We start from the raw sequence: 26,845 nt of genomic DNA on the forward strand, positions 1-26,845 counted from the left end.
CCAGAGGCCTTGCACATTAGCCTGGACTTCAGAAAAGTATATTTTGAAGAGGAGTGGCTCCAGCACTGAGCCCTGTGGCACATCACTAGTAAATGGACTCTTGCTTTATCGGGATCCACCCACTTCGACATGTGTCCTGTCCATCAGCCAACTGACTATCCATCTGGTGACACAGGGTTTTATGCCTAGTTTTGTGAGTTTATTTATAATACCCGAGTTAGGAACTGTGTCAAATGCCTTGGCCGGGTCAAGGTAGGCAGTATGCACTATTTTTCCCTAGTGACTTTCTCAAAGTAGTCCAGCAGATTTAGTAGGCATAACCTACCACAGACAAAGCAAAACTGGATCAGGACCAGTATAAGTAAGATATGCCACCATTTACATGTGCATATATTTAAAGGGTTATGCTCAACACCTGGTCTTGGTATCAAACTGAACTCTGCATATGCATTACTGTTTTAAGTTGGATTATTTTTTTTTTGTTTTTATTATGACTGACCATTTAGCTCATATCATTGAAACTATTGTGTAATTATCACTGTTTTTTTAAAGAAGATACTGTGCTTCATCAGTTGTATTCCTACTGGTGTACTTTAGAAATTAATACCATGCAATTAACAGCTAACTAAATTTAACTGCTCACTATATGCTTAAACTGGGATGTAATGTAATTCCTTATAGCTTGCAGACATTCTGCTGCTATAGTATAGTAATGCCATGTACTATATATTCTATTGTAGTTATATGGTCATATGTTACAGTGACAGTTCACCCAGGCCAAACTGGATACTGTACATTAATCTTGGTTGAGCACTATGTATGCCTAGATGCTTCTATTTGTTTGAACATATTTTTAGTCTCAAATTGCTGTGCAGTTTTTAATTTAACTCCGTAACTGTAGTGTTATTAGGCTGTTTTACTCATTTTCCTTCCAGTCCTTTCTTATATTGTATCAATTATAAATACAGTCCTACCTTCTCTAGCAGTCCCCTTTGTCAGCTTTTCGTAATTTTTTTTTTATTATTTCCATTTACAGTTGTCAGCTAATACAAACACTGAGGCATCCCTATAGCAGTTCTCAACCAGCAAGCTGCATCTGCAAACTGTGGCCGGTTTACTTAAAGTAACATTACAGTGTATGTTAATGCTTTGACCCTTCTATGACTGGAAATTTCATTAGAATGTATTCAAGGGGTGCACACTACTGGTAAGCCCCACACCCCACTAGAAATCTCTCTAAACCCAATACTTTCTAGTTTGGAATCATTCTTTTACTCAATCTTCTCTTTCCCCAATAAACTTGCCCATATTTCTCCTACTCCATACTTGCTTCTGGCATAAGGTTTCTATTTCTTTAAGAATTCCTAGTCGACAAAATTGTCAGCTGCATAGACTACCAGGTACTGTGTAAAGTATCTAGTGACTGATTGTTCCTTGCTGTGCAGTCGTAGAACATGGCTCTGCCCGCTCCATTCTATGCTCGGGCTTCACTCCACTCCCCTACCCTGCCCCCATTCCCTCCCACCCACAAATCACTCAAATATATCTAAACTTAATCACTCACACTCATACTTATCAATCATCACCTATACAATTTTCAATTATAAAGTAGCTCATTTCCACACTAATCTTAACACCCATCCATTAGCATACACATACAAATCTTTAACTATTCCCTACCCATTTTACTATTACAAAATGCTATCAATACATTGATGCTCTCAGTACAAACAACCCTCGTTTCATACACATCTAACAGTTGTCACACCCTGTTATCAAAACAGGCCATCTCCACTATATCCCCCTCACCCATTACAAGACAACACACATCCAACTACACATTCAGCTCCTCTAACACCTCTCACATATTCACCCTCCTATCTGATTTAACCCTGGTCTTCCACATACCCACAAACTCATAACTATCACCCTCCTCCTCCTCCATCGCACAACACACACTAACCAGACATGGTTAGTCCCACTCTAAGAACCCCAACACATTAAAAGCACACAATGTTACACTGACTAAAAGCATCATTACATCTCTCCACACAGCCAACCTATTCAAACTAGCCCTTTATCATTTAACTAACTTCCACACCCTCCATCTACTATGACCACCCCATCAACTCCATCACTAACACTCCACTGCCCATAACCCACCAGTACAACTCCCAAATTTCACCCAACCTCTACAACACAAAAATAGACTACTTCCCACTTAAATACCACCAAACCAGACAAATTAACCACTATTTAGAAACCACAAACTAAGCAAACTTATAAAAACTTTATTCCATACATTATCAAAAGTAAAACTCAGTGGTGACATCCACCCAAACCCTGGTCCCAAACTACCAATAAACAAACTACCACCTACACCTCAATCTACTCCACCAAAACCCCACCACAAACACCACTCCCTACTGTTCCTCAATATAAATCTAAGTATACCAAACAGAATCCATGACCTCCATGCACTAATTGACTTGCATTCCCCTGACAACCATTTTGATTGAAACCTGGCTTAAGCCACATGTCAAAACAATGAAATACTTCCCCCAAGGTTCAACATATATAGACTCATTCATCAAAATAAATGTGGAGGAGTAGCAATAATGTTTAAATAAAATCTAGCCCTAGAAGTTACCACCACCACACTTCCTACATCTAATAATGCGGAACTGCTCATCACCAAACTAAAACAACAAAACACTAATTATACTGGCTATCTAGATCCCTCCAGGAGATAACACTAGCACAGTTGAAGACATACTTCACTGGCTATCCAAAACCTTCCACCAAGAAACCGTCATTATGTGTGACCTCAATATTGACTGGTCCACCTATAATTCCAATAATCCATCCAATTTCATAAATCTATATGGTTTCTCCCAGCTCATACAAAACTCCACAAGACAAAACCTCCAACAGACAATCCATCCTGGATTACAGTCTCACAAATAAAAAAAATCACACACACCCCTTCTATCAGGATGCCTCCCCAGTACCTTAAGTGACCACCTACCTACATATCTAATCAGAAACCATCTTAGTCCACCCAGAAAAGTAGTCTACAGGCTAATCTGCAACAAGAAAAAAATGTAATACCCACACTTTCAACTCCCTCCTCCAACAAATTAACTGGTCCCCCCTCAAAACACTACCACTAGATGACACCGTTCAACACCTTCCTCAACATCGTAAACAGCCTGGCCCCCTGCAGAATAGCTAGAATAAATCACCACACACCCTGGCTTACAACCACCACCAAAGACCTACTAAAAGAAAGGGAGAAGGCATGGGAAGACTGGCTAACAAAAGCAATGACAACCTTCTACTTTTCAAATAACTTCGGAATAAAGCCAAATCCCAGATCAAAGCCGACAAAAAAGTCTACATCGTCAATGCACAGCAAAGAAACAAAAAACCCCAACATTCTGGGCCACAATAAAACTCCTGCAACCAGGTAGCATGTCCACCTCCAATCCTACCACAACCCCATCAAACATAGTCACTACACAATTCAATTCCTTTTTCATACACACAATTCACTCACTTATGAACTATGACCAAAATATCACAACTACAATCCCTGTAGCCAACAATGAGGGTGTAAACTCCTCCTTTAACCCCGTCCCAACCCATACCATAAAAAACTACTCAGTAAGCTCAAGCTCACCAGCCTAGCTGCTGACAACCTCCCATCAGAATTCCTCAAAACTGCCTCTGAAGTCATAGCCTACCCCATTTCTATCAACCGATCTCAGAGAACTATGTCCCACTAATCTGGAAAGTCTCCTGTATCACCCCACTAAATAAAGATCGTAACTCTATAGAGCCTGCTAATTACAGGCCCATTGCCATTCTTTCACCTCTCTCCAAAATACTAGAAATATGCATTCACTCCCAGCTTCTAAACTACCTTCTCTCCAATAACCTCCTATCAAACACGCATGGTTTTCACCCCCACCACAGCACCACAACCACAACCCTCAGTTTTATTAACACAATAAATGAACACAGAAATCAGAATAAATATCACATCCATCTTTCTAGATCTCTCAAAGGCATTAGAGAGAGTTTCACACCAAAAACTGCTGTCAGACCTCGCCACATTACATCTCAGTCGTTTTTCCCTAGCTTGGTTCCACAGCTATCTAACCAAATGCCAGCAGGCTGCTGGATGGCAACAGGAGCTATCATCTTTGCTCCCTGTTAACATAGGGGTTCCACAAGGCTCCATATTAGGCCCCCTACTTTTTACCATCTTCATAATTCAACTCCATAAATCCACATCTCTCACCTCTGTCATTCACTATGCAGATGACTCTACCCTGATATGCTCCGGGCCCTCCCTAACACAACCACAAGCTATAACACAACATTCCTTCCTAGAAGTAGAATCTTAGCTAACACTAACCTCATACTGAACCCAAACAAGACCAAACTAATGCTTTCTCCCCAACAAAACACACAATCCCTCAGACACTTTTCATATTCACTCCTCCAACACCACAAACACCAGCTCACATACCAAATTACTAAGTGTCACAATTGATAGCAAATTAAAATTAGACCTACACCTCTCAAACCATTAAAAAAACACATCAAACTAGGCTCTCTCTACCGAATGAATCCTTTCCTAACAAGCCAATCTAGACTAAGCATCTCCAGGACTAATCTCTTATCTACTGTTCTCTACGCTTCTCCCATCTTTACAAACCTTAACAAAACTGAACTCACCAAACCTGAATCAGCCTACAATAAAAATAGCCAAGTTTGCCACTAACTCCCCATATAGGTAGCACCACTGCTGTGCCCTACAACAAATAAACTGGCTAGAACTAACCTATACCCAACTTATCTTTACCCAACTAATATACCAGCCAAACAGAACCCCAAGCCCTCAACAATTACTCCAACCATATGCCAACACTCGGCAAATCCAATCCTCACACAAAACACTCTTCCAAGTATCCAAAAGCAACAAACCCAGGGATGCCCTCTACTCCCACCACATTTCCAAACTTTGAAACTAAATCCCCCTGCACATCCTAAATGCTACCAACCTACACCAATTCAAAATTCTGCTCAAAGACCACCTCACTAACAACTGGCTCTGCTCTTCCACCAAGCCAGGCTAATACCACATAAGCCAATATCAAATTTCATCCCCTAAATTTTACAGTCTCCACGTATACCCAATATGTTAATACCCATCAGCCACCTACAATAAGAGTATAATCTGATAATTCCTTTTCTTTTGTAAGCATATACATATGTACATGTATTACAGTATACTCTAATGATCAACTTAAGATGGACTCCTGCCCCCCCCCCAAAAAAAAAAAAAAAAAATTTATATATAGAGAGAGACATATATACATATATACATATATATATATATATATATATATATATATATATATACACATAAACGCACACACACTACTTTAATGTATTGTAATAACTTTCTCCTTTTCACTTGTCTCTAAATATTTCTGTTAAATTTTATGTAAAACAGACACTGTACCAGTCAATGTTGTTTTATTGGAGCTTTTCTCCTCGGGCCGCCGCAGAAAATGATCTCACACGCAGATGGACTATTCTGGTCAACAAATGTAAAATAAATGAAATAAAATTTACCAGGTCCATGATTACCCTTTCCAGGGCCATACAAATAAGACTGAAATAGAAACAAACTATACCGGAATGTATAAAACAAAAAATGACCAGTTAGCACTGGAAAACAGAAGTTTAATAGAAATCCACGTTAAAAACAAACATGGTTAAGCACTTTCGTCAACAAGACCTCATCAGAACCATGAATGAAACTGAGAAAATATCTAAAAAATATGCAGACTGCCCCCCCAATAATAGAACCAATCAAAAAAAAAAAAAAATATATATATATATATATATATATATATATATATATGCTAATAAACTGTGAACAAAGAACCAGTCACAAGTTCCTACCAACCAAAATGCAGATGCTCTAAGTTTCAACACACTATTGATAGAAATTGCATCATTTTGTCCTGGAAAACTTATAGGATCCAAGTGCAACTGCCAAAACCTTTCATGGTGAAGTATTTGGTTTTGTCAGTTCCCTGAGAAAAGTACCATGTCAATTCTCTCCAAAATAAAACAGAGTTTATTTGAATTGGGAAATAGAAAAAGTTCTGTTTGTGTATTATGACACATCAGTGCCAGATCCTGGCTCAGTTTCTAGTGAAAGGGTAGTGTGGGAACCAAAGTCAAGTGACCTGATATGTCATTCTGTAGCCAGCACTGAAATTGTATTTGAATACTAATGAGAGATGTGAAATATTGCAGGGCCTCTGAGTACCACAAGTTCCAATACAACTAATGGTAGTAGATTGTGCTACTGGATACCCTGAGGCAGTAGCTATGTCCTCCATCAGGAGAAGGTGGCAAATGCCTTTTTTTTTTTTTTTTTTTTTTTAAATAGACATTTTCAGCAGAGTAGGTTCCCAAGAGAAATACTGACTGTTAGGTGCCAATTTCATGTCAGACCAACTGGCTTATCTGTGGGAGCGCAGTGGGGTGAATCGCCTAAAGACTATAACCTACCACCTCCAGACCAAGTCTTGTGGAGAGGTTAAACTCTACATGGACGACCATGCTAAGGGCATTTGCAAACCAGTTTGAGACAAATATTTGCCCCATCTGTTGTGTGCATACAGAAAGGTACCCCATGAATCCACAGGTTTTTCATCCTTTGAGCTGCTGTATGGGCATAGGGTGAGGCGGTCCTTGAATTTGATTCATGATGAATGGAAGGGTGAGAGTGACTCCCATAAGAAGTCTGTTGTAGCATATGTTCTAAATCTCAGGACAAGGTTTACGAAGGTCATGGGCTTGGCCCAGGAGAAACTGGCAGGAGTCCAACAGAAAAAATTCTGACATGAATGCTCTGTGTATGCAGTTGGGACAGCAAATTATGGTGCTCATTCCTGTCAGACGCAATAAGCTGCAGGGCAGTTGGCAAGACCCCTTTCAAAGTGGTAAGGAAGGTCAATTACATTAACTAGACTGGTAATAAGTACAGTTGTGTACACTTACCATAAATGTAGATGTTTGAGTGTATTCACTATTGCAGTCATTACATTTGGGTTACCTGCTTGCAATTAGTCGGCCTGATTATCAAAGTCTTGGGTCCTGCGTCGGTTGCTGTCTCATCTTCCATGATGTCAGGTAGTCGGGGGTATAAAGCATGCAGCTGATGCCATTACATCAGTTTTTCTTGACCCAGATGTTAGGTGCCCCCATAATAGGAAGTAATTATATACAAGGTACACCTCCAACAAAAAGCAAATACACCAGAAAGCTTTAAGCATAGTAAGCAAGAATAGAGGTATAGTCAATAGAAGTCAGGGTGCTGGAGGGAGCATAACCAGGACTGCATCTGGGAATACACTCAAACATCTACATTTATGGTAAGTGTACACAACTGTACTATGTTCTTCGTGTTTCTCTGTTGCAGTCATTACATTTGGGTAGATTCCCAAAGCCAAGGCAGGGAGGAGGCAATTAGATAGCATTAGGACCAGCTGTAAGGCCTTGCAAGACTGCAGTGGCAAAACCAGCACTGGATTTAGAAAAAATTGGCAAGTGGTAATGCTTGGTTGAAGGTAAGTACAGGTAGCAGCTTCTAGGATGTCCCTGGTAGGGACACCTTTCAGAAAGGCTGTAGAGGTAGATGCAGCCCTGGTTGAATGTGGTTTTTCCATGGTGCTTATAGCAGAAATTAATGCAATGGCCTATCCGCTTAGAAATGGTTTGCTTTGAAATGGCCTTCCCCTCTGCCCTGCAGCAAATGCAACCAGCAGCTGTTCAGATTTCCTGAGAGGCTTAGTCCTGTCCAAGTAAAATCTAAGTTGTCTGTGCACGCCCAAGGAGTGCAGTATTTGTTCCCCTTTGTTCTGTGGATTAGAAAAGAAGGTTGGGAAATGAATGGACTGATTAATGGCCACAATGGATACCACCTTGAGCATAAAGGAGGGATTGGTCCTGAGGGACACCCTGTCCGGATAAAAGATGATTTAAGGCTCCACTGCCATGAGGGCCTATAATTCAGACACCCTTCTTGCTGAAGTAATGGCTAGAAGTAAGGCTGTCATCCAAGAAAGGAATTTCAACTCTGCATTTGCAGCTGGTTCAAAGGGAGGTAAAGTGAGTGTTTCCAATACAAAGTTAAGGTCCCAGGCTGGAGTAGGGGCTCTCTTGGGTGGTCTCAAGTTTTTGGCCTCTCTGAGGAATTGCTTCAGCAGTGGATGAGAGAAGAGTGTGGCTCTGTATTATAATGAGCTGAAATGGCTGAGGCATGAATTTTGACAGAAGAAAAGGAAAGGCCCTTGTGCAGCATCTCAGTTAAGTATTGAAAAATGTGCGGTAAATTGGGCACAATTGTGTCCATCCCCTGTGTTTGGCTCCAGGAACAGAATCTTTTCCATTTTTCACCATAGGATTTTCTAGTACTAGGCCTCCTTGCCTCCAGAATGACATCCATCACTTGCTTACTGAGGGATGGTAACAGAGATCATGTAATTAGCCAGGCTGCAAGGTCCAATGTTTGAAGCTGTGGGTGCAGAATCTGGCCCTCCTGCTGGAACAGCAGGGCAGGGGTCTGAGGCAGGTGCCATGGTTCCAGAAGTGATACTGCACAAGAGGGGTACCAGTGTTGGCGTGGTCAGTCTGGTGCAATAAGTATTGTCCTTGGCTTGTCCTGTTTGATCTTTAGTAGCACTTTGGAGAGAAGAGGCAGAGGGGGAAAGGCATAAACTAATAGGTTTTTCCAGGTGAAGGACAGGGCATCCACATTCCAAGGTTGTCTGTGGGGAGTCCTTGTGCAGAATTTGTCCAATTGGTAGTTCAGATTAGAAGCAAACAGATCTATCTCTGCCCCCCCCCCATTTGTTACTCAAAATGTTGAATATCTTTGGTTACAGTTTCCACTCATGTGGGTCCATGAACTTTCTGCTTAGGTTGTCTGCCAGTGTATTTAGCTTGCCTGGCAGGAATTGAGCTTGTAGGTGCACTTGGTAGCTTAAGGCTGTGTTCCACAGAGCCATGGCTAGTCTGCAGAGAGGGTATGAGTGGGTTCCCATACCACATAACAGTGGTGTTTGTCCCATCTTTGCCAATAATTGTCCTGGAAGAATGTGGTCCTTGAAGGCTGTCAGAGCGTTCTGTACAGCTAACATTTCTTTTTGATTGATATGCATGTGCATTTGACTCTGGTTCCATTTGCCCAGAATGCACTGCCCTGCCAAGTGTGCTCCCCATGCACAGTCTGATGCATCTGTTAGGGTTTGGGCAACAGGGGGTAGAGTGAATGGCAGTCTCTTGTTTTGGTGGCAGGCCTCTGCCCACCAAAGGAACTCTATCTTTAGACAAAGTATGATAGGAATCATTGATTCTAGGTCCTGAGAACGTTGACACCATAGGCTTTTTAGAAACCATTGTCGTTTCCTCATATGCAGTCTTGCATATGGAATTAGTAGAATGCAAGAGGCCATGAACCCCAGGACTTGCAGTATTTTCCTTGCAGATAGATGGGACTTTGTGGCCAGTAGTTTGAAGTAGGCTGTCAAATAGACTTGTTTCTCTGGTGTGAGGTAGGCCATCTGGGAAGTTGTATTCAAGCTTGCTCCTAGGAATACAATTTGTTGGCAGGGTAGATGTGATTTTTCATTTATGGTGTACCCCAGAGAAGTTAGTAATTTCTTTACAAATGCCAGATGATTTAATAGCATGTCTAATTCAGGAAGAAAGCCAGGACAATCGTCCAGGTATGGGTGTATTTGAATATTTCTTTGCCTGCAAAATGCAATGACTGGAGCTAGGCACTTTGTGAATACCCTGGGCGCAGTAGATAAGCCAAAGGGCAGTGCAGAGAACTGATGGTGCATGTAGCCTGCTCTGATCTGAGCGCAGGTATCTTCGGCAAGATTCCCTTATTGGGATGTGCAGGTAGGCTGCCTTTAAATCCAGTGTTGCCAACCAGGCATTTTTCCTAGCATGGGAAGCAGCCAATGAAGAGTTAGCATTTTGAATTTTGGGATTACCAAAAAAGTGTTTAGGATCAACAGGTCCAGGATAGGATGCCAGGAATGGTCTTTTCTGTGTACCAGGAAAAGTCTTGAGTAGAAACCTTGCCCCCATTCTTCTTCTGGGACAGGTTGAATAGCCCTGATGCTTAGAAGAGAGAGAACTTACTTTTGAGCCTCTGCCCACTAATTTAGGGGTAGGTCTGGCCAACCGTTTGGGTTGGTAAGGAGTGGAAGTGGAATCTGTATCCTTGGGAAACTATATTTAAAACCCATTTGTCTTGGGTGATGCGTTCGCAGTTTTTTGCACGCAGGGCAATCTTCCCCCCTAAAGTAACTATCAGTTGAGCAGGGCTTGGAAGGTTTAAAGTTAAGTCATTGTGACAGTTTACCAACTTTGGAAGTGGGAGCCCCCCACTGCTTAGGCCTGTGAGCACCTTGGGACTGAAGCCTGGGTGTTCTGCTGGTTTTGGGCTTGGACTGAGAAGGCCTGGAAGAGGCAGGAAAGGACCAATTCTTAGAAGGCCAGTGCCTACTAAATCTGGAAGGCTGTACTTGCAGAAAATCATTAACAGTTTGCATAAATTTAACTTTTTACTCCATCTTAAGTACTATTGCTGCTTTGTTGCCAAACAGGTGGTCTTAGTTTAAGGGAGCATCCAGTAATTTAGCTTTAACATGATCTGGCAAAGATTGCTCCTTAAGCCAAACATGCCTTCTAAGTACAGACCCAGTGACAGCAGCCCTGCAAGATGCCTCTAATGAATCAAAACCACATTGCAAAGTATGTTTTCCAACTTGTTCAGCAGAATGCATTCAATCCTGTAATTCTTTATTTTCAGCACAGTCAGGAATCATCATTTTCTGTTTAAGCAATCCAATAATATTCTGATACTTTAACATATGAAACTGCCAGTTTAATGCACAAATGGCTAAAGTTGCAGAAGTGTATACCTTCTTACCCCATCTGTCCAGGGCACTGGAATCTCTATAATTGGGGGTAGGGTTTTTGGCATTAGTAGCTTTAATGCCTTTGGGTCCCTGTGAAATGATCTCAGGATCTGCAGTAGGATTCTTAAAGAGGAACTAGTGAGAGTCAAGTACCCTGTAATACCGGTCAGGTTTTCTGGGAGCCTAAGGTAAAGTGTCAGGGGCCAGGCTAGATTTCGAGAAGGCATCTACAATGTCCAGTACCGGAGGGATAGCTCAAGGCCTGTGTTGAGGTAGGAGTAAGAATTCTCTAAGCCTCTTTTTGGAGTCAGAGTAATCCTTGCTTTCCCAGTGGAAATGGTCCTTAAGAGTATGCAAGGTTTCACCAAAAGAGAAATCCTCTGGAAAGGAAGCAGAGGGAATGGAGTCCTCTGCATCAGAATCCTCACAGGTAGTAGGTAAGGGCAGCAACTGGTCATCAGAGAAAACAGAAATGTCAGAATCCTGATCAGAAAAATCAGAAGGAAAGCCAGTTCTAGGTCTCTTAGAGGGAGAAGGGTGGCTTCCCCTGATTAGAGTAATAAGGCCTTCAGCCATTCTCATTTGTTTTTTTAGGCATAGGGGCCTGGCCATGCAGCCTGGGCATCAGTTTTCTAGGAGTGGATCGAGTTTTATGTCTTGAAGAAGGCATTGGTTTAATATGAAAGTCAGTAGGCCTGAATACACCCTCAAAAGCCGGTGCCTGCACAGCGGCTCCGGACCTATCCAAGGTAGAGACATCCACAGGTTCCACAGCCGAAGAAGCATCTCATGTCATACCGGACTACTAATGGGTCTCAGTAGAGGCCTGCGAATCTGAAGTAGCAGGTATCAGGGGCTGTGAAAGTGCCTGAGTACAGGCAAACTGGTGACTAGCTTAGGAGAAGCGTCGTCAGCAGCTTTGGACCTATGCGGTCTGTCTCTGCCTTTATCTCTGCATTTTTTCATAATGTCGGTAGTCAGGTGGCTTACTGAAGCCATTTCTGGATAATTAAACAGAGTACCAAAATATTTAGATGCAAAAATGAACAGACTATGAATAGTTCGAGGTTTGAATAAGCTACAAAACTGACAGTGAGGTACGTCGTGGTCTGGGCCTAAGCAAGGAATGCAGTACGAATGAAAATCTTTAGGAGGTATTTGCTTTCCACAAGAAATACAATTGTCAACTTTTACTGACATCAGTTTAGAGCAAGAAAAAGGATCCCCAATGGGGTACTTAGCTTAGTTGAAGACTTCGGATCTGAAACTTGAAAACGAAAATTTCAGGAGTCGGACGTCTGGCACTTGCGAACTGCTTCTGCTTCAGGCACCACACGGCAAGAAAGACTGATGTAATGGCGTCGGCTGCATGCTTTATACCCCTGACTACCTGACGTCATGGAAGATGAGACAGTAACCAACACAGGACTCAAGACTTTGTTAACCAGGCCGACTTGAGGCCTACCTGCAAGCAGATAACCAAAATGTAATGATTGCAACAGTGAAACACAAAGAACATCTACTAGGGAGGAGGCAGGGGTACAAACTGTACCATGTTAGCATGATGAAGCTTACCATGATAGGGAGGCCCTAGTGTTGACTATTTGCAGTGGGTGGCAGGAGGTGTGTTTGAGGGGGATCTGGTAAACTTACCTCAGTAAGGCTAAGACCGATACTTCAGTGGAAGGGGTAGCAATGCCCCAGCAGCTATGCCCTACTCAGGTTTGAGAAATCCAAGCAGTGTTACAACAGCATGGGGAGATGTTCACTGGGAAACCTAGGTGTACCCACCTGCAGCAGCACACCATGTGGATACAGGACCCCAAAGACCTATCAAGCAGGCCTCTTAACAGGGTGCCTGAGTAAGTCGGACAGACTCTGAGGGAGGTGATACAGGAAATGTTAGAACTGGGAGTAATCCAGGAGTCCACCAGTCCATGGGCCTCTCCATTGGTGCTGGTACTGAAGGATGGCAGTACCAGTTTGTGTGTGGACTACAGAAAACTAAACAGTCCCACAGTCAGATGCTTACCCCATGCCTAGGGCAGATGAAGCCTTAGAGCAGCTGGGTGCAGCTAAGTATCTGACCAATACTGATGTGATCAAGGGCTACTGGCAGGTGACCTTGATACCCACCACTAGAGACGGGTCAGCCTTTGTGACTCCTTTCAGATTATATGAGTTCATGAAGATGCCCTTTGTGATGAAAAATGTCCCAGCAATCTTCCAGAGGCTGGTAAATCATATCCTAACAGCAACAACAGATTATGCCCTTGCTTACCTAGATGATATTGCAGTCTACAGCCATTCCTGGCAAGAGCACCTTCAGTATCTCAGGGAGGTGCTGGACAGACTGCAGAGGCAGGGTTGACTATTAAGCCCAGTAAGTGTTAGGTGAGTATGGCAGAGGTGGGGACAGAGTGGGGAGTGGTAAGATCATGCCAAAGTGGAAGCTATTAAAGGCATGGCCTGCCGCTGTGGAGGGCATTCTTGGGGACAGCGGGATACTACAGAAAGTTTGTTCCAATTATAGTACAACAGCTGCTCCCCTCACAGACCTGATGAGGAAAAACAGGACTGATAAGGTTGTGTGGATCCCAGCCGGCGAACAGGCATTCCAAAAGATTCGAGGGACTTTGGGAGGACGCCCTTTGCTACTTCAGATTACAGCAAATAATTTGTTGTGCAGGTGGATGTAAGGCGGAGGCTAGGGTTGCAGGCATCACGACAGTGCAACACTATAGTGGGGGTCAGCAATGCCAATATAGATGGGTTCTCAAGACAGGGTATGGGTTAATGTGCTTCCAGACAGGCTCATTTCTCTCAAGCAATGTTCCTCCAAGGTCACTTGAACTAGCTTGGGTCTTCAAAGGAGTGAGAGATGTGATGATGGGAGATGGTGCCAGCTTTGACAGGGAGAGTAGGGCAGTGCATCTGCAACATATGCCTGCATAACTAGCTGGAGTTTTGCAAAGAATTATGTCATATGAATATCAAACTAATTTGTACAGATGCTTATGTTAAAAATGTATATGAAAAGATGCCGGTGTTAAAAATGTAACAGTGGGTCTTGCTGGACAGAAAAGAAACACAGATGTATGTCAGACTGCATTGTTGTAATTGATGAAATGTACATATTTTAACAAAGGATACTGGAAGGGAAGGGCTTAAGCTCAGTCCAGAAAAAAAACTGAAATTAAATGACTTCGTTTAGGCCATGTAGATTTTATCTCACAGGATGTGAATGCAGCCAGAGTCACAATGTCTGTAAAAAGCTTGGGCTGGGGTCCTGCTCTACTGTATTGGTGAAGTAATTGCTATCCTGGGGTGCCAGAGAATGGCTTTTTAGTTTCTGCAGGAAGCGTGGAATTGTTTTAGTTTCCAGATGCTTTAGTAAACTTTAGTTAAACTTCTGTGCATATACTGTGACACATCAGTGATGGATCCTGTCTCAGCTTCTAGTGACAGGGTAGTATGGGAACAACAGAGTCAGGTGACCTGATATGTCATTCTATAGCCAGCAATTAAATTGTATTTGAATACTAGTGAGAGATGTCAGGTGAAAAAGAAGTCATGTCTTACCATAATGTTCCATCTGTGTTGTTGATCATCTTCCATACATCACTGATGGGTTTGGTTTCAAGCCCCTCGGAACCGTGTCAGCCTAATACAAAGCTCGCATACACCAAAAACTCTCGAGCTAAGCTGCTACCCACAATGCCCATCTCCATGTTACCTCAGATTGAGTCTGCATAAGACATACAGAAGTAAAGCAGAGGCCATTTCTGCGCAAAAAACCTGAAAACACCACAAGGATCCATGAGATCCACTAGGAGCCTTTGGTGGGGGACGGAGGGTGGGATGTGATGAACGGAAGATCAACACAGATAGAACACTATCTGATGTTGTTAATCTTCTTCCCATTCATCACTGATGGGACAGAATCCCAAGCTACCTGAGAAACCTGGATGGCCCTTATGTAAGAACATTCCCGAGCACCATGGAGCCGAAGGCCGCTCTTCCCCTGGAGACCATATCCAACTTGTAATGTTTGATGGAAGTGTGTGGTTTAGCCCAAATGGCTGCTGCGCAAATGTTGCACATAGATGCTCTGGAGTGAAAAGCTAGAGAGGTTGCTATAGCTCTAGTTGAATGTGCTTTGATATTGTGAGGTTTAGGCTCATTTGTACATGAATATGAAAAAGACATACAATCTCTGAGCCACTTTGATAAAGTAACTTTTGACACAGCATATCCAGTTTTTGGACCAAAGAAGGAAATGAAAAGTTGGACTGTCTTGTGAATAGATTTAGTCCTGTCTAAGTACAAATGTAGTTGCCTATGTGCATCCAATGAGCGTAGGCAGTATCCTCCTTTATTGGAATAGTTTGGGGAAAAACACTGGGAGCTCAATGGATTGGTTCACAGAAAAATCAGAATAGATTAGCACCTAGCGATACTCTGTCTTTATGAAATATTAAGTATGGTCTCTCGATGCATAAGGCCTGTAATTCTGAGATCCATCTAGCTGAAGTGACAACTACCAAAAACAGAAATTTCAATAAGAGAAATCTGAGATTAGATTTTACAGCCGGCTCAAAAGGGGGTTGAGAGAGACTGCAGTACAAGGGAGAGATTCCACGCCTCTAAGGGATGCCTAATTGGAGGTCTGCTTTGAAACACCTTTGAGAAAGGTTTTGCATAGGCGGATGGACATAAGTGGAGTGCCCTCTGATCCGTTATGGAAATTGGAAATAGCTGCTAAATGGACTCGTATGGTAGAAGCTGATGCTCCATTTTCAAAGAACTCAGATAGGTATTGAAGGATAACAGAGACCGGAGCTGAGAAGGGATCTAGCATCCATTATTTAAACCAGAGAGAAAACCTTTTCCATTTATCTCTGCAAAGTTTTCTGGTGGATGGCTTATGGCAGGCCAGAATGTTACTGCAAACAGGTGAGGAAAGGGCTTCCTGTCTGGCGACTAATGGAAGTAGAGAAACATAGCAGTCAGTTTGAGTGTGGACAGATTCAGGAGAGTCAACCCTTGGGGGTGAGAAATTAAGTCTGGACAAGTGTCCAGCATCCATGGAGGCCGCAACAGATGAGGCTGGAGGAAGGGGAACCACACTTGACAAGGCCCGAATAGGGCAATGAGGACCACCTTGCATCTCAACTGAGTTGCTTTCTTTAAAAATAGAGGTATCAAGGGAATTGGTGTATAAGCTTAAAGGAGACCCGTGGGCCAATCGTGAGTCAGAACGTCTCCCGGGGACTCCCCCTCTGGGGGAGAGAGGGCAAAGTAGCTGCTGCATTTGTTGTTCGAAGGGGAGGTGAAAAGGTCGCAGCAAGGCTGGCCCCATCAGCTGAAAATGTCTGCCATCACTTTGGGATTGAGAGACCACTCATGTGGAAGGAGAATGCATCTGCTCAGCCTGTCCGCAATCACATTGGAACTCCCTGGGATGTGCATTGCTATAAGAAAGCAGTCAAAAGCTATTGCCAGTGCTAAATTCTCATGGCCTCTCGACACAGGGGGTAGGATTTGGTTCCTCCTTGTTTGCTGATGTACCAGACTACTGACATATTGTCGGACTGAAATGCAATTGTTTCCGATGGAAGGAGCGGATGTAATGCCTGCAATGCTAACAGCACTGCTCAACTCCAAAACATCAATATGCAGGTTGGCCTCTAAGCTCAACCACGTGCCTTGGACGGTCTTTCCCTGAAAATGCCCCCCCACCCACCCTATCAGGGAAGCAGCCATGGTCACAGTGGCGTTTGGTTGAGGGGTCTGAAAAGGGCATTACCAAAGTTGTGCGTCTGGCATCATCCACCAGAGATCATCTTGCAAGAGTTGGTTATGAGGATCTGTGAGTTTTGGGGCTGAAGATATGCCAACCTTGGGACAATAGGAGCCATTGTAACAGTCTCATGTGTAACCTTGTCAGAGGAACTATCGGAATGGCTGCAGCCATGGACTCTAGAGCCTGGAGAACTTCCCTTGCTGACAACTTTCTTTGACAGAGTATCACACATACTTGCAATACTAATCTCTTAAACTTGTGAGCCGATAGAGATACCAGGCAGGTTCGAGTATCACAAACTGCCCCTATAAATTCCAGCTGTTGGGTAGGTTTTAAGTTGGAATTCTCCCAATGTACAGTGATACCTAGGGACTCCACTAGTGAAAGAGTAACGGAGGGCCATGATCAGAAGACGCTTGATGGGGGCAGAAAGGAGCCAATTGTCTAAATATGGAAATACCTGGAATCCTTTAAGTCTCAGATGAACTGTCACCACTGCTAGACATTTTGTGAACACTCTGGGGGCCATTGAGAGACTGTATTGCAGGGCTCAGTACTGGCAATGATTGGCTCCTAGCAGGAAGAGAAGGAGACTCCTGGAGCATTTGTCCATTTTGATGTGGTAATACGCATCCCGGAGGTCTATCAAGCACATCCTAACATACTCCCTTAAAAATGGGAGAATGGATTGAATAGTGACCATGCGGAACTTAGTTTGTACCACTGATTTGTTTAAATGACTGAGATCCAGAATGGGTCTCCAGTCCTCGGTCTTTTCTGGCACTAAAAAGAATCTAGAGTAAAACCCGGATCTGCATTGTTCTGGAGGGACTGGTTGGATGACTTTTTTGACACCGCTTTCTTATCTTTGAAGCCTCTTCTTCCCTTTGATTGGGTAGAACATCGGGAAGGTTTTTTTTTTGTAGGTTTGGGATGGGAAGATAGAGGGATGTAGTAGCCTCTGGAGATTATTCTCTGCACCCATCGATCTTTTAAAATAGAGCATCAGGCAGTCTGGTGCAGAGAAAAACAAGGCCCGACTGCTTCCAGAGGAAAGCAATCTGGCAATGATTCAGGAGCGTTGATACCGCCCAGAGAAGGAATCCCTTGAGTCCTGGCTTTGGGGAGCCCCTCTGTCCCTAAAGGGGCATCTTCCACCATTGGAATCCCCTCTGCCTCTGGGGGAATCCTTGCCACGTGCATTACGGAAAGGACCTTGAGATTTCTTGTGCCAGATTTTTCCTGGAAAAAAAACACTGAGGCTTGGAAAAACGTAGGCCAACAGCAGACAGTCTTCTCATCCAGCTCGCACCTGGCCAGTGTCTCCTTCACTTTAAAACCAAATAAGGAAGAAGGTTCAATAGGTGCATTCAAAAAGGAGGACTTGGAGTCTGCGAGGTCACACATGTGCATCCAGGCATGACGCCTCATGATTATTTCTGCAGCCGCAGCTCTAGCCACCCCCTTTGGTTGTGTGGGAGAGCAGCCTCATGGATGTATTGGAAATAGATCCAAGGGTGGCAAGTTGAGAGGCAACTTTGTCCCGTGCCCCATCAGAAACTTTCCCATGCCCCATCAGAAACTTGACCCGTGAGGGCTCCAGAAAGTTCGGTAACCAAATCTCTTTGGAGCCTTATGAAATGTGCCAAATAGTTCAGGGACTTGATGGCAAAGGTCACTGAAGCAAAACCTCACTTCCCCAACCTGTACATAGCCTGGGAGACACTGTTGGGTGGGTGAACAGTAGGACTTTCTTCTGCTAGATCCTTTTTATTGGCCACCGCCACCACCACTGCATCAACTGGCAAACCTCTGGACCAGTGGGAATGCTCTTCTGGGGGGGTGGGATCTTATCGGGTCACCGGGGAATGGCCTCAATAGTCAGAGTTCTGCCAAGCACACTGCATGATGAGCTGGATTAACTCGTCGGCAGGTGGGGGTCACCCCAAGAGGCACAAGGCTGGAAGCAAAAAAGCCTGCATGAAGACTGACTCCTCCGAGGAAGGGATAAAGGGCTTCCAGCCACCCCTCTGTTTTAATATTTCCAGGATATCTCCAAAGGCGACATCCGGGGGTGCCCATGATGACCCCCTCCCCATCATCGTAGTCCGTGTCCTCTGTCAAAGACTCTTCAGGAGAGTCAATAAGCTTCCTCTTGCATGCCTTCTTCTGAGGAAGTTTCCTCAGAGGGAATATCGGAGGAAGATTTGGAAGGATGGGTACCCTTAACTGGGGTTTCCTGAGCCTTCTCTTCCCACTGTCCCAGGGAGGTGGCTCGTGGTAGCTGTAGCACAGATGGAACAGAGTGAAGTTCTGACATCGGAGGACCGTTTCCTAAAGCAAGCACCCTTCTCCATCACCTGTAAAGCAAGCCCGCCCGAAGAGGAGTGGGAGCCCGGAACAGAGAAGGACAACCTCAGAACCAGGGTCACACCCCGCTCCGCCAGACCCACTCCCAGGGATGGAGCCTCAAGCAGGATTGGGGCAGATGTTATCACCAGATCCAAGGATGGAACCGATGAAACACTTAGAACTGTGCCATGGACAGAGGACTCCACCCCCAACTATGAGTCTGAGGTAGCGACAGTTCTGATGGAACCAAAAAACAAAGGGGTGGCCTCAAAGCCTCAGTGACAGTTCACTGTTGGTGCCGAGGAGCGGGGATCCACAAAGGACATCGGAGCAATGGGCTTCAAAACAGACATATCCGAAGGAGGAGTATACGTCGGAGTCCTAGGAGAGATGGACCTAAACCCCAGAGGGGGGAGAGTCTTAGGAACATTTTGTATCCCTCTGGCAGTCAACAGCTGATCCAACAGGTGCACCACATGAAATTGGGATAGACTCCTGGTGGACCTCATGGACACTCCTGAAGGGGAGTCGGGTTAGTCCAGAAAGGGGCTGTACATCTGACCTACGAACGGATCCAATGAAGGGGAGTATCAGGTCCGTGGTGTCTGAGCTAGTGGGACCGTAGTCTCTAATTTGGAGACAGGTATTAAAGGAATCAGTGGAGTAGAAAAGGGACTCTGTGCCGAAGAGGCACTCTGAGTCTATGTTAACGGTTCCAAAGGAATTGCATGGGTCAGAACTGCTTTTGGTGCGGTCAAAGGCAAAGTCGGTGCTATAGCTGTTGTCAAAGGCAAGGTCGGTGCCGTAACTGAAGTGCAAGGAGAGGTTGATGCAGAGGGTGGAGCCGACGTCGAAAACCCTGTAATGTCCACGGCTTCAGTCAATGTAGCAATTGGAGCAGAGCTCGGAACAGTAGGAGTAGTAGTAGTCAGAGCCGAAGTAGCAATTCTATGCTCCAAGGAATATTTGTGGGTCTTATGTTTGTGTCTTACTCATCACCAGCCGGAGTAGAGGGATCAGAATGGGGACATTTCTTGTCCTTTACTGGAGGGCTTGAGACCTCTGACACAGAAAGCGCCTCCGAGAAAGGAGAAGCGAGAAGGCCTTTCAGAATCAATTTTTTTTCCTTTCATTCGGCATCGGCTGACTTAAACTTTGACAAATTTGGGAAGGGGGTTTAACAGAGAGGTGAGAAACCCCCAGACAATAAACACAATCATCATGAGAGTTGCTGTTTGGGATTTACCATTGCAAGAGGTGCAATGTTTAAACCCCGAAGTCCCTATCAGACATTTCCATATACACAAAAAAGTTAACAAATCTACTAAACATCTAAAAAAGGTAAGAAAAGGAAGAAGAAAGGGAAGATACCAACAATGGTATCAAGCGGTACCACAAGGGTAAGAAGAGGGCGTACCAACGATGGAAAAAGAATTACCCAATGGGTTGAGCTAGTCAGAAGGATATATTAATAGTAAGTGTGAAATATAAGAGAAAAATATCCAAGTATACAGAAGAATCAAGAAAAAATAACAGCTTGAGAGCTCTATGAAATGCTGCTATATGGCTATGTGACAATCTAAGGTAACAGGAAGAAGGGCACTGTGGGTAGAAGCTTAGCTCAAGAGTTTTTGTACATGAGCTTGGTATTAGGCCAACACGGTTCCGAGGGGCTCTAACTGAACCCATCAGTGATAAATGGGAAGATTAACACCATCAGATCACTCTTTTTGGGCCTGACAAGACACTCATCCATGGTAATCTTGCCTTGCTTTACAGTAACTAACTAGGGAACAGTAATTCTTCAGTCAGTTAGAAAAATATAGTGAGATTAGCTAAACATACTTTTTTTTCTTTATCCGAGTCTTCCCATCCATGTTTTTTTTTTTTTTTTTAATTTCATGTGACTGAAACTTTGGTGTTTATTGTAAATATTCAGTATCTCATGTTTTTTCTTATCGTTTATTATTACATATATCTAAACCTTTCATTGTGGCTGCTCTTTTAGAAAATATTTAACCTTTGATGGTACTTGCATTTATTTAGTGGCATTGTGGCTCCACATTCCTAAGCCTTGCTATCATTTGTCTCTTTCGGCTTTTCCCAGTTAGGGGTCGCCACAGCGGAACTCCGGTCCGCTAATGATTGGCAGTTGATTTTACGCATCGCTTGCCAGGCCTGACGCACAACCTTCAACAAAGGTACGCCCATTTACGCATGTCTCCACGCAGAAGACGCTCTAGCTGAGAATCGAACCAGACAGCGTCTTACTGTGAGGCGACAATGCTACCGCAGCACCACCATTTGTACAAGTATTTTGATAAGTGTAACTGGGTACCCTGGTAACAACCTTAAAGTAGCTGGCTTTGGATGTTCTGGTGGCAGCAGATCTACCTTACAAGTCTGTGTGGAGGTGACAGAGCAGGTAAGCTGTGCCAGCATTTCCCAAGTGGGTGTGTATGTGAAAATCAAATCTCAGAGTGAGTGAGTGTGAGACAGCGACAGAGCACCAATTTCAGAGTGTGTGATGACAGACCTGGCTAAGGATTCAGTTCTATAGTGGTCAGTGGGGAGTCTTATTTGTGGCCTGGACAGGAAGCCCAGCCTGTGTGCTCTTAAGTACTTGGTGTACAGAGCTGCATCTGAAAATACTGTGTGTCTTTCTCATAGTGAATGTTCCCCACCTGTGTCAGTGGTGAGGATTGAGGCTCCTTGACCACTGGTCGAGAGGGACATCACAGCTTTAATGAGGAAAAATACAGCTTCCAAGAACAGACAAACAATAAGCTTGCCAAGTCCATCCTGTATCCACTGTTCACCAATGTCAAAGTAATGTTCCAACATAAATGGGATTAGCCAAAGTCAGCTGGGTCAGATGTCAACATTAACTTTTATGGTGCAGTTAAAGGTACAGAACATCTGCTAATCCAGATTGACACATTCAAGGCTTCCAGTAGCATTGTGTTAGCTCAGTATCAAACAGCTATCACCATACTTGACAAATTGATATAGCAGAAACCATAAGATCAGATAATGGCTCAACACTTGTTTCCAGTTTGAACATTTCAGCTGTCTAACTTGGGAATGGATTACATACTCATGCAAGCACAGTAACGCACATTACCTACACTGACACATGGAAGCAGAAAGAGTTTTCACAAAGTTAAGGAATACAATAGTGCAGTATATTATATGACAATGATGACTTTATCCAGCCTGAATTATAACTACACAAAAAATAAGATTACATCTGTCATGCAAGCAAAGACAGGTTCTGAGAAGACTACAGGAGACAGAATGAATAGAAAAACATATATATTTATGTGCTGATCATAAGAAACAGGCAAAGGGAATACAATTTTACATATTCCATGTAGCACGTGTAAGATCAAGCTGCACAAGATGATTTTTATAATGTTTTTCCAGAGCTATATGGAGTTAAATCTTAAGGGTTTCATGGTTATAACCTTAACTAAAAAAAGTGACAAGACATTTGCTCACTTTAAAATTTTTTGCCATGGAATAGCAAAATATTTACATATCCCATTTGTGACCATACTCATAGCTCTCAGCTGTCCAGATTTGTCTCGTATATTTCATTTGTTCCTCATAAAATTAGTGATTGTCAAATCAATGATGACTGAAATCACTAAATGTAATAAATTTGAGATTCATATCCTTCAGAAAATACATAGCATGAATGCTGTTATTCAATCAATTTTCTATGTTTATATAAGGAATATTTAAAAATCTGCCCCTGTTTTTGTGCCTTTATCTCCCATTTTTGGCTTTGTTCAGATTTCTTGCATTAAGATATTGAGAGGTGTACACCTTATCCAGATGTTACTGATATAAAGCATTAGAATTCTACAAATGTTGCAAGAATGTCAAACAGAAGAAAAATATAAAAGTTATATTGCCTGATGGGATATGCCCTGCAGATATAGAATGTTTATGCAAATGTCAACTGTTTCAGATTGTAAGAGAGAACTTTACCTGGTGCATGTTAAGTACTCAATTTCATTTCCAGCTCCTTATTCACTAAAATATTATGCAGCTTTAAAAATAAGGCAGCAGAGTGTGTGCGTGTGTATGTATGTTGAGGGGGTTTACAAAAAAAAAAACAGGCATACAATGTGATGAGCAACACTGGAATGTTTAAAGTTAAATCAACTGTATTTTAACGAAAATGAATAATATACACAGAAATCAAAGGAATTTAATACAGGAAGGGTTCAGTTTTATTTTAATGTAGAATTAGCATCTAGGGATGCCAGCAAGTGTGAATGCTTCTGCTAAGCAGAGGTCTGGATCAAGACTAGTGAGCAGCACTCTGAATCATGTCCTTAACAGTGCCGCTACAGCCTCAATCGAGATGGACTGCACTGCAGAGTAAGCACTGAAAGATTTCCTTTTAAGAGCACAGACCCACAATATATACACATTTTACACAACTAAATGTGTTCAAACATTCTACACTCAATTGATTAACCAGTTGAAGTCTTATTTCAAGCCATTGCAGCAGATTCTGTACACACTAAATGTACTTGGCAATCTCATGGCTACTGCCATTTACATATTTCTTTAACATTTGCATCCTAAAATGGGAGGGCAATCAATTTAGATGGCTTAAAGGCAGAGTTGCAGTGCATGTTTGTAATCCTGAGGCGGTTACACAGCTGCAACATTACTGTAACTTATCATTGTTCTGTGCCTATGGTTAGAATTCTTAGACTGAAGTAGAAAGTGAATACAAAAGACATTAAGCAGATAAATTCCTCCAGTGTTACAAATGTCCTACTGGCTGCAGCAAAATACCACAAAGGAAACATGCAGTCACATGAAAAAGGTCTCTATAATATAAGCACCAAGACCATTCCATGTCCACTCTGTTCTTAACATTAGAATGCATGAACTTAGTACAGTAAGGCTTTTGTTATTCAACACAGTGTCTGTTGCAGCAGCGACTGACATAACAAGCACCTTGGCTCAAGGGCATTCTATATCTGAAGTGATTACTGAAGCAAAGTCTCTGGAACCCAGCCTCTGCATTCTGAAAGCTGACCCTCATTCCTTCCCTTCAACATGATCACATCCAGCAGGCTACACGTCTGTTAACGAATACATTACACCTGACTCTGTCAGAAACCCCATTGTCTTCAATACCACTTACAAACTCTGCAGCAAGTTTAAAAAAATAAATAAATAAAAGTTCCATTACATGAATTGTAGTTTCTCTCTTAACAAGAGTGGCAATCCTACACAGTTTTAGTTATGTCTTAAAAGTTATGCTGTTCCAAAAATCAACATTGCCAGATATGCCACAGTGTGAACAAGTCTGTAATCACTTATTTACAGCAAGCGTTTACTGTTATGCTTTTCTACAGACTTTTTACAAAAGGACTTGAGCAATGGGACATTACTAGAAAACATAGTATATCTAAGCAAAAAACTGTCATGCACAGTATAATAAACTCCAAGATTAAAAAAATACAATATAGTCTGACCATCCTAGACAAATACATTCAATGTGCATCAATGATAGGGAATGGTTAGGGAGTAGTACATTTATGTTTATAACCACTATGCACATCTAGGTGTGACCAAACAAGTTTACATTGCATACTTGACTTCTTGAGACACAGCATGGACTTGTACAACAGTATAGCCAGAACATCTGGAAGAAATTATAGGCTTATAGAATATAGCCCCCCCCCCATCATAGCCACTTCAGCAACACCCCAAAGAAGGCCATTTAACCATAAACCAAGATAAATGCAGTGCTTTAAAATTCTATCACATCTCACTGCATAACATCAACTTTTAAAAATGGGCACACCATAGAATATATCTGGCTACACCCATCCAAAGAAACACTATCAAACCTAGATCCATGAAGTAAACCTTCAGCTTATACCATTAACTTCGTACCAGACAAAAGGTCAGCTGTCGAAATGTAGCAACTGTCCATGTACCTTTGCACATAATTATAACACTGGCATTATAATTACGCCTCCTTAGCACATTAACATGTTTCACAATAGGCATATAATGAAGTTGTGGGTTTTATGCTAAGATCCGTTTCCACTAAACAAATGCAATACCCTTTCAAATCATAACTGAATCCAAAAAACTAATTTTCTTTCCCAAGTACAATAAAAACAAAAACAAATGTAAACCATACTGAAACACAGCCAAGGTAGTAGCTGTTGTGCTTCATTTGTGCAATTTTCTTTCCTATTCCAAATTTCTTGAGACATGCACTTTACCTTGATGGATGCTCATCCAAGCATGACGTGGTGAACAAAAATGTATGAACTGCAAAAACACATCATACACCTTTATGAAAACAATACTCACCCATTCCATGATGGTGATACAACATGGAAGTTACACCATCAAAACGAAACCCATCAAATCTGTATTCTTCCAACCACATCCTTAGGTTTGAGAGGAGAAATCGCAGTACTTCCCAGCTAAAACACAGAACATAATTTACTGTACTTCTACATCTTAAGTGTTTTATAACAGATAACATTTTGCTTGCAGTGTAACACATTAACATTTGTCAAAAGTAATTGAGCATACTACAAGTGGCACTGCTGACATACCATTTCCACAGCCACAAAAAGCAAAAGCAAAGTCTTAGAAAGTTAAAAGTTCATACCCCTCACCCCCAGATCAGACAAATTCTGGGATCTCCTGCGATGGTCCCTGGTGGGGGCTGGGGACATCACTTGATAGTAGGAGTGGTCCAAGGAAGATGGTGGGGGTGAACAAAGCCGAGCTGCTGATGAAGCGGGGCAAAATCCTCACTGCACATCTGCCCCTTGAATGTATCCATGTGCATTGCAAGGGGTGGGGAAGGGGTAGGGCATAAACTCCCTCCCCAAATAGATGCAGATGGCCGATACCTAAGGATGCCCCCAAGCTCCACAAACAGTTCCAGAAAATTATGGAGCTCCTACCAAACTTGCTGCCAGCCACTACGGACAAAATGGACATTCAAATCTTGAAACCGCCCCTCTTCGTAACTGTAAAGACATTAGATTGGTCTCTTCTGGGAAAGCACTGGGTCTTCATTGCTGTATTTGAAAATGAATGTAAAGCTCTTCAAGAGTATAAAAGGACCATTAAAGTTTTTTCCCTAAGGAAATTTTTCCAAAAAGCACCTTACCTCCTTCTCTATGGGAATCAAAAATTATGGTGCTCCCAAAACTTGTCAAAAAGTCAAATCTAAAAACATTATCAGCCATCTCTTATACACACTGAAGGCAAACTATAACAATGTTGGTTAGCATCCCAGTTGCAACCTAAAACTGTCCCAACTCAGGCTAGCCTTCAAAACACAGTCTTTTGCCACCAACCACATTTCATATCCGAGATTACAAGTCAAGAAGCATTGCATGACTGCTTTACACAAATGGGTATCACTAGCTACACTGCTGTTGCTAGTATTAACAAATCCACAATCATAAGATTCCACTGTCGAGGGATTCATATCCTTGTTCTAGAATTGTCTGCTACAGGCAGATGTTGGTCATAGGTAGATTCTTCAGCAGTTAGCTATCCTTTAGCATACAAATAGGAACATCCCCTTCAAATCCTCAAAACCTCAGATCAAAGACCAGATCACTGAGGAAAATAACGAAAACCC

General features: G+C 42.7%; 1 protein-coding gene across 1 annotated transcript in view; it reads right to left on the minus strand.

The window, feature by feature from the left end:
* Positions 1-26,845, minus strand: part of GBE1 (1,4-alpha-glucan branching enzyme 1) — a 1,706,938-nt gene that overhangs the window by 883,006 nt on the left and 797,087 nt on the right. The window contains exon 5 of the mRNA XM_044071842.1: positions 25,549-25,664. Coding sequence (XP_043927777.1) covers positions 25,549-25,664 — 116 coding nt within the window. The remainder of the gene's footprint in view (positions 1-25,548; positions 25,665-26,845) is intronic.

This window comes from Protopterus annectens, chromosome 5.part0, assembly GCF_019279795.1.
Source record: "Protopterus annectens isolate FY-2018-M chromosome 5.part0, PAN1.0, whole genome shotgun sequence".
Taxonomy (NCBI): Eukaryota; Metazoa; Chordata; order Ceratodontiformes; family Protopteridae; genus Protopterus; species Protopterus annectens.